This window comes from Crocodylus porosus, unplaced genomic scaffold (genome assembly GCF_001723895.1).
Source record: "Crocodylus porosus isolate Cpor-Errol unplaced genomic scaffold, CroPor_comp1, whole genome shotgun sequence".
In the NCBI taxonomy this organism is placed as follows: domain Eukaryota; kingdom Metazoa; phylum Chordata; order Crocodylia; family Crocodylidae; genus Crocodylus; species Crocodylus porosus.
This window is the reverse complement of record NW_017728949.1, coordinates 79,537,776-79,547,373: the sequence shown is the minus strand read 5'-3', so window position 1 is coordinate 79,547,373 and position 9,598 is coordinate 79,537,776. Positions and strand designations below refer to the sequence as shown.

The 9,598-nt window shown below is 42.2% G+C and overlaps 1 protein-coding gene across 1 annotated transcript in view; it reads right to left on the bottom strand.

Annotated features, from left to right (window-relative positions):
• FMNL2 (formin like 2) overlaps positions 1-9,214 on the bottom strand; it is a 133,235-nt gene extending 124,021 nt beyond the window's left edge. The window contains exons 1-3 of the mRNA XM_019553613.1: positions 9,098-9,214; positions 4,420-4,524; positions 1,182-1,250 (exon numbers count right to left, since the gene is read on the bottom strand). Coding sequence (XP_019409158.1) covers positions 1,182-1,250; positions 4,420-4,524; positions 9,098-9,214 — 291 coding nt within the window. The remainder of the gene's footprint in view (positions 1-1,181; positions 1,251-4,419; positions 4,525-9,097) is intronic.
• Positions 9,215-9,598: the final 384 nt, after the last annotated feature.

The window sequence follows — 9,598 nt, the reverse complement described above, 5'->3', positions numbered from 1 at the left end:
TTGGCCAGGCGTGAGACCTGTCAGTAACCCACAGAGCTGTGACGGGCCATGGTAAAGTGGTACAGTGCGCAGCCAAGCAGGGCAGTGGCGGTGGCTGCCACACGCAAGGCCACAGCCTGGTTCCCCACCACTACCGCTGCTACGTACACTCCTGCGAGGGCAAGGGAGGTGCATGCCCCCAGATCAGCACGTGGGCAGGGTGGGCTGTGGGATGCTGCGGGCTGGGGCCAGAGCAGCACCAGGATGTTCTGGTGGGGGTGTTGGACTGGGTGTCGAGACCCACACAGTGTAGGAGGGAGTGGGGCAGGGGCAGGAGCAGGGGCAAAACGTTCACCTCTGCCCCACTCCCTCCTGCACTTCAAGAACTGTCCCATGACCCAGCCTGGCTGGAGCCTCATTCAGCTGGGCTGGGTCATGGGACAATCAGAGCCCAACAGCTCATCCAGGGTCATGGGCAGACGGCTCCCATCACTGCACGCACCATGGGGGAGCCAAGGGTGGGGGGCATGTGCCCCCCACCCACCTGCGGCTCCCCCAGACGAGCTGCTGGGCTCCAATTGTCCCACAACCCAGCTGCCCCATTCACAGTGAGCGGTGCCCTGGCCAGGTCATGGGACAGTTCCCACAGTGCAGGAGAAAGTGGGGCAGGGTTGAATGATATGCCCCTGCTCCACTCCCTCCTGCACTGTGGGGGTCGCAATCCTCAGCCCCATCCCCTCTCCCTTCCTCACCGCCGTGGGGGTGGGGGGTGCAGGTCAAGGCCCCCACAGTGAGGGAGGGAGCGGGGCAGGGGCAAGAGCAGGGGCTGGGTGGAGTGGGGCCCCAGCCAGGCCCCACTCCCCCCAGTCCCGGCCTATGGAAGCTGCTTCCATCACTTATGCTCTCAGGGCTGATTCCTTCTCACTGACCGTATCAAAATAACTTTCCCTTTTCTGCATTAGCATGAGTTCTTTCAAGCCTACATTCTCATGCTAGATTGCACATGCCCATTTACTGCAATTACACTATCTGATTCACTTAGCTGGAACTGTACATCTTTGTTGGTTGCTGTTCAAAGATGTATATTGGCCATTTACCAAAATTTTCCACCTACAGTTACCATGCTCATTAAGGGCCCAGTTCAGCGATCTGTAACCATGGGGCTCCATAATATGTTACATGCGTATCTTCCACCTAGCTACCAAAATGGTACAAAACTCTTCCTCCATAAATGCTGGATTCTGGCAATGAGCCAATACATTTTCTAAAACCTTTGGAGAACATGCAGAAAATATGAATAATTCTCTAAACGGTTTTATTCAAAATCTCAAACCTCTATGCAACTTAGAGTTTCTGGAAATACCATGTCTACTTGACAGACACCTGTGGTTCTCTTTTATCTTTCAGGCAATCTAGATGGATAAAAATGCAAGAACATGTGGTTCATTCCATCTGATCTTCTACAATATGTAGATTTATTATCTTCCCACAAGTGACTTATCTATCCTGATCTTGAATGATGGAGCTTTTCCCCATCTGTTGAGTATCTAGCCCATTGCTCAGATGTTATAAAACACTTTTCTTCTCTTAGCTTTAGGCTATTATTTCTTGTTCTGTCCTCTTATCAGACTGCATTCTTCATTCATATATTCATTCATCTAGATGATGTTTATAGCCCGTGATCCTATCTCCCCTCTCCCATTCACTCATTCTGTATATTTTATTGCCCATCTCGGTATTTTCTCTAGGCCTTTTCTATATCCTCCCTATATTGGGAATATCTAATTAAGATCAGTGTTATGTACAGCATAACCTGCCATCATACCGTGTTTGGCAGTATGATCTTATTAGATCTAATCAGCTTTTCAGACCAGCACGGTACTTGGGAAGGCCATCTGTTGAGAAGACCTGTGATCAATGAGGACTAAATCATGGCAATACACCAGCACAGACTATGTCTTCTGAATGAGGCATGAAACACAATGTGACCTTAAGGATCCAATCTAACTTTTGGTGATTTGTAGCAATACTGAACTGGTTTCCTCACCTCATTCCCATGAGTAGGAACATTTTTCCCCACCTTGAATTTCTTTGTAGTTTTGGAGGCGACAGTCTTCACTCTGTAGTCTTAGCAGCTGTACATTGCTACTACATGTTATCAGTTAGCTCATTTCACACACTGAAAGGCAAAGTGACCTCTCAATACATTCTGTACAGTCAAGGTCCATATCCTCTTTGCCTTCCTCAGACTTCACTCACTGGTGAGCAATTCTGAGGTCCATGTGCACAAAAGTCACTGTCAGACAATGGGCAGGCCCACCTGCCGAGGTAGCTGAATAATGCTCTCCCCAGTAACAGTCCCAAACCTTGTCCTCCAGGCTTTCTTTTATTCACTTTTTAAACAAAAGATTCTAGACAAAAACAAGCTACTCACAACAGTAAGTCCCAGTTGTCAGAAACGATTTCAAAGCTAATTAGCCAGCTGGTAAGGGAAAGACACACCCATCCCCTTAGGCAGCCACCCCTATGGTCACTTCTCTCTCCTTTCTGTTGGGATCACTCACATGACTAGAGAACAAATATGCATTTGGTCTTCTACACACCTTTATGCTTTGGCACAGCACTATTTAAAATGTAAAGCCTTCCGCTTTTATGTTAATCACCCTGAAGGTCACATTAGGTTTCAGAACGCATTAAATTGTTGCATATACTAGAAATGTCGTTATTGGGAATTATCATCAATTCTCACTGCAGATCTTCACAGGCTCACTGCTTTTCTAACAGCTTTCTTCCAGGCTTACATCTGTACTACTTTCTTTCTAATCTGTATACCTATTATTTGTTAAATCTAATCTAATTCTCAAACAGTAAACTAATCTTTCCTGGCCTTTTGGTCTATTGCCTTGCTACTTCTTGAGAGTTGGATCTCAGCAGAAAAACTGACCCTGACTGAATTAACTCTTTCTCGAGATTGTTAATGAACATAATAATTTTGAACGCTGACTTCTGGAGTACCCCAATTGCTATCATTCTCCACCCCAAGTCTTTCTTTGGCTCCCTGTTCCCTGATGGACAACCAGTTCCTTACACACACCAGGATATATTTTTTTTTTAACTAATTGGCAGCAATTCAATTTCTTTACAAGTTCATTGCATGACACTGTATCAAATGACTTCTTGAAATCCAAGTACACTACATCTACTGCAAGGCTTTTATCTACAAAACCAGTAATTACAGGAGACAAGACAATGTAATTGGTTTGCAATGACCTTATAACTTGCAATTGCTGTGACTATAGTTATTATTACAAAATACATGTTAAGTTTTTATTTTTTGTTTTCTCATGGTTCAAATTAAATAGCTTGCAAAAGTCTCTTGGTCATTATCAGTTTCCCCACTTCTGGATTTCATGAGCCCCACTTTTAAGCTCGGTCTCAGGATTTAGGTGCTTCATTACTTTATTTTGCATTACTGTCTAGCCCAAAATCAGAGTCTGTGTTCTCATGGGGTGCCTATACACGAGCAGCAAAGCTGCTCCAACACGCTTAATTAATCGAGTCTGCTGAAGCATAGTAATTACCGTGCTCCAGCAGATGGCGGCAGGGGCACTGTAACTAAAGCTTGTTCAACGAACTTTAGTTAACGCACCCCCACTGCCATTTTTCAGCACGGGGATGCCAATACAAGTGATGCTCCAGGCACCTTAATTAGAGCAGCTCTTGGAACTGCTCCAATTAAAGCACTCCCACCCACACACTTCCAGAGCACATGTATAAACACCCATGGTGATTACCATGTGTGTAGCTATCCTGGGAAAATCCATCATAAGCACTCTTACACTTGCTTTCATGTAATAATCTTATCTCACACAGGAATTGGGTACAATGATCATGTTATATATTCTGGCCAGACTTCTCTTTGTCCTAAACCTTGCCCAACCATTCACACCAATGCCATGAAGCATTAAATTAGACTCTTACTAGTTTGTAACTTTATGCTCCATTTACACTCTTGCAAATGGCTGTACAAGATGCAAAGCAATGGCAAATCAGGCCCTAATAGCACAGAAAAGGAGATGTTTTTCATTCTCATCTTTCTATCACTATAATAACAGTATCATAAAATAAAAGCTGGCACAGCATCACACATTCCTACATAGTGAAGAGCATGGGCTTGGATCATAGTCAAAGCATTTGGATTGGCTTTGAATGTAGCTGTGATATAATATTAGCTCACTGGATTGTAGCTGATGATTCTACTTTACAGTGTACTCGTTCACTAGAAGGCCAAGACTTCTGATTGAAACTGCAAAACTAGATGCCACTAGTTGAATGTCTTTCCTCCAATCTCCAATAGGGTTAACACTTAGAAAGCTCATCTTATCACCTTTTCAATTCACACCTTGAAAAACTCTTTCTAGCACCACTGAAACAACAAACCTCCTCCCATAACGGTTCCTCTGTCTCCGGAAAAGGCAACGGGAAATGTGTGTATACCGCAACATTAGAGTCTATGGCTGACATTTGCTGATTTCCCAAATGTACCTACAAAAAGAACCTGGAATGCAACACTTAAAAATAGTTGCCAGTAGATCCTAAACAGCACAGCACTGTCTAGAAGGACTGGTTTGCCAATCATATTTTGGCCCCCAAACACATCATTTTTCTTTTTTCCCCGCAAATTCCAAAGTAATTCACGTCTACTGCTAAATGCCAAATAATGTAGGTAGGGTTTCCATTTTGCTTGCTCTAGATTCACATTACAAAAACCAGAACTTAACTTAATCACAGTAGCAGATGGAAAACGGGGAGAAATGCTACGAGATCAACAGTATATTACATTACTAAAGAATTAAACATAAAACCAATAGCACACCAAGGAAATATACATTTTTTAGCCTAAGAAACAAAACTGAGTTCTGTCCAAACTGGCATTCTTGACAGTGTCTGAAACACAAAGCCGGCTGATTCACTAACAGGGCTGCATACCAAGAGCTGTCATGATTGACTCATTCCAGTCAAATGTGTTTCATACAGTGCAGTTTTCACTTGACTGGTCCACAATGATTACATCTGTTTCAACATGACAGTGGTAAAATGAGAAACATTCAACAAAAGCAAAGCAATCCTCATGCATGCCAAAACAGCATAAACTAGCCCAGTTCCAGCTTTGTATCTTTATGGCTCTTATCTTAGCTTTTGTAGGCAGGACCCAAGACACTGTGGCCCAACAACAGTCCCCTGAAGCTTCACCAAGGCACATATCCCCAGGAGTTCTGGAAGAGCACACAAAACCGAGGCCGTGACACTATGGAATAAATATTACACGTGTTTCACAGGCACCTGCTCTCCTTTGCTGGCAAGGGTTCACATTCTATCCCAAGCTGCCACTTCTGTGGTTCGAAACTGCCTTTTCCAGGAACACGGGAGCTAGGCATCTGCACTCCTTGTATGCCTGCAGCACAAGGACGCAGACAGAACCCAGGCACTTGGATACTACCAAGTTACTACTACGCCTGGCACAAATACCGACACAAACCAATCAAACATCCTTAGTGGGCTCCCTTTTCCACCTACCACACCTTCACAAAGATAGCCACAATCCAGGGTGGATTTGATTTAAATTGAATCAATTTAAATCATGGTTTAAATCACTGGTCAGGAAGCCTGGATTTAATCACTGTTTTCTACAAAATGTGCATTCTTGTTGTTTGATGTAACCTTCAAAAATATTCCCATATAGGATCTCTTTTACAGCCTGGCAAGCCTGCTACCATGATCGGTTTCCCTTCTATCATACCATTCCCTCACAAGATCTCAAAACAATGCAGAGGCTACACTCAGACCTTATCCCTCAAGACTTCTAGAACATTCTGCTCAAAATGTTCTCACTTGTTTCTACTGCGTCTTCCTTGGATTTATTTCCAGATGACTCCTTGCCCAGATCTACTCCACCCCCAACAATCCACTATTCAATTAACTTCTTGAAACTTTGCACTTCTAGGAGAGCGGTAAGAGCTTGGCTCAGTGTACACAAACTTGCAGAGAGACAACAGGGCTGATGGATAGGTAATCAGGTCTATCTTTTTATTTAAAAAATTGTTTTTTGATTTTTATCCATGCTGCCATAATCCATCTTTTCATATAGAACACAACACCAACAAAATGTTTCCTCAATACCTTTTAGTGTCCTGCAAAAAAATCTTGTGCCTGCATGCAAAATGATTCTTTCATGGTACAGCACAGCAGCCCAGGCAGAGCAGGTAGAGCTCTGTGTTCTTGCTCTTCAGAATCAGGGTTCAAGTCCAATCTGAGAGGCCCATTTTTTGTTCCTTCATATTTTGCAGTTGCAGCAAGCAACAATAGCTATTGCTGTGATTTCTACCAGGATATTAAAATGACCATCTATGAGTTGTGTCATGTCCTGCTCATTTTGTAAACTATAGGACAACTGCTGTGGAGCAGGCATTGCTTTCCTTACTCCCTCAGAAGTCATGCAGTATTAGCCATGGAGGAGCAACAGGAAATAACTACAGTTAAGAACAAAAAACAAGTTTTCTTCCAGAGAAAGAGTAAACCTAAATTTTCTGTACACAGATTTCTAGGAAATAGGTCCTGGGGTGTGTATTCTTCACCTCTGCACACTAGACTCTGCTGTGCAGTCTCTTGACATCCAATCCCTGCACTCTTTAACTGGGAATGCCTGGACAGTAGGCCAAGGGGGACATGACCCCAGCTGGCTCAACTTAGTACACCCACTCATGTGTTATAGATGTAAACACTTTCTGTTTCCTACAAAGCAGTGTTATCCTAGTCCGGGAAGGCAATAAGCATCTGGAAGAAAGCCAAAAGGCAAGAGTTGTCATCTAATCTCAGCATTTTAAAGTCCACCCCCTCAAAAAGAGAAACGCTCACCAAAACTAATGTAAACAGAGTTTCATTGCTAAGGACTAAACTCCTCTGCAACATAAGGTAAAACAATTGGAGTCATTTAGCTTTTCTGTTCAAAACAAAATTAAGTTTCTGTAGTTTGACCAAACTGATTCAGCTTCTTTTTCCTTTCTGTTCTCCTGTAGAGAAATTCTGTTAAGTGAGAGACAGGTCAGACAAGACCCCAAATCTCTTCACATTTTAAGGGAATTAAAGCATGTCTAACCTTTGCCCACCCCACGCATCCTTAGTTCAGAACTGGTTTCCACAACAGTCCACTTCTACCTCTGGGACTGAAATCTCTCCACAGCAGCTCAACAGTTCAACATCACAGTATCTGAATTCCAGCCTTGACCCTGCCCTTGGCTCTGAACTTTTTTGATCCAAAGACTGCCTCTTTGATCTATCTGCATTCAGTAGGAACAAGTTTTCATCATTCCTAAATCTTTTTATTCCTGAACTGTTGTTTAGCACAACTCTTTGGGACTTAGTTTCCTCACCACTATTTCCTCTGTCTCTCATATGTACAGTGAGTATCACAACTTTCGTTTATTGGGGAATCGCAAAAGGGAAGGTAATTCATGGTTAACCAGCTGCCATTCTTTAGGAAAAGCATGATTCATACACAAGGAACAGCATGGATTTATATATGGTTAAAAAGCTGTGTCAGTTTGGGGCTCTGTCCCTTTCAACTTGGGGGGAAAAAAAAAAAAAAAAAAATCAATCCCTGTTCAAGATAGGAGATGATTTAACCATATCTTCGTCTAGACTCTCAGTGACTGGTAGAACTTAACACCTGCACTGCCATTTTCTGTTAAAAACACCTGCTAAAGTGCCGTTTCTCAGATGACAGCTTTAACAAAAAAACAGATTAAAAAAATTGAATTTTTTTTATCATTCTCTTCAGGTTGCAAGTTATCTACAAACTCTGGTTATGTTTCAAGTGAGATCCTGTGGTTATGCATAAAAGCCACAGTTAGGCCGAATTCTGTCATATCTTCAGGCCATGCAACCTTAGATAGGATAAGATTTAGCACTTTTTATGTGATGATGAAAGCATGTTGTGCCACTGAGTTTGAGAGAGTTTTTCACTTATTTCTCTGGAGAATTCTAAGAAAACTGATGGGGTAATATGGCCCAGTATTGTGTCGCATATTAATCTTGAGATTTAACTGTTTGTCAAAAAAATCAGTTGGTACCACGACATACTGGCATACATTTGGGTTGACATGAGTAAAATTCTTGTCTTACAACTGGTCAGTAGATCTTGATTCCAGTAATTTTGTTCTACCTATTATCCCACTCCAAAAGGGACGGCAAACTGCTTGTACTCAAATCCTCTGGAAATCTAAGAGTAGATTTTGCCTATCATATCTCACTATCAAGATGAAGCAAAAAAATACTTTAACATGTATACCTATATACTCTGAATATAATATGTACACATATAAACATATATGCGTGTGCATGCGTGTGTGAGACAGTCTATCAATCCCGCAGCCAGAGATATTGACCTTATAATGAGAGAGGTCTTTGCTCTTTTGGCTGGCTCGCCAACTTGTTTACTTATTCCAGGAACAAAAAAAATCAGTGTTATTTAAAGTATCAAACAACATTAAGAGGATCTTGCAAGGTCACTTAAAAATTTACAAACATCCCAGTGACACATGTGAAAACAGGGTCAGTATTATGCAGAGACCATTTTCTGAATCTCATTTCTCCCTAGGACAAATTGCTACTGCTGTAGCCCTGCCAACTTTCACACCTAAGTTGTCAGACTGTTTCCCTGCACGGAGAAGGAATTTCTCAGAAAATCTTCTATCAGCCCTTAAGGACTTTTATGTCTCAATGGAAGAAGTATCTACTCCCAACTCTTAAAAGGGCCAAGGACTATTAATGCTCTACATTGCTTTGAGTGATAGGTCTGAAAAACGGTGTTTTCAGATAGTTGTTGACTAACTGACATTGAAGGGAAAAATAGCAGCACTTAAGAGACACTGCTTCACATCAGAACCAAATGCAAAATCACTTCATAACACAAAATGTCCACAACATTCAGTAACATTTTTTAGTCCCCAGACCCAGGCAGTAGATATGAAGTTCAAACCCACGTTCTATCAGCAGAAGTGCTGTACGGAAGAAGCTGGAAGACAGGATGACTGGACTATGTTTCACTTAGTAGTCCTACCTTTTCATGAGAACCGGAAACCTCAACAAAATTGAAAAGCAAACAAACACAAAAATGGCAAACTGTCCGACTTGACATAAACGTGTCTACTGAAGTGCAATAAGCTGCTGCCCTCATTCGTCATTAAGTCTTATCATTTGGAAAGATGAAGGGTCATCTATCTTCACCACAGGATCATTCACCTTTTGAGTGAAGTAGAGCCATTATCAAGGTTGAATGGAAAGAACTTCTGCCTCTCAACTTCCTTATGCATTGCACCTTCTTGTATGTCAAAGCCAAGAGCACAATAAAGCCATTACCGGCTGCTGCATATTTACCTCCGCTCCTCATTCACATATGAGCTCTGAGAAATAAACGGTAAGTCAGATGACCAGGCATCAAAATCAATATACAAAAAACCTCTAGGCTGAGAGACACGCTGACTTCATGATATAAAAACAAATAAATTAGTACCTGCTCTAATATCCTTATAAAATACACAGCTATGCATACAGTTGCCCC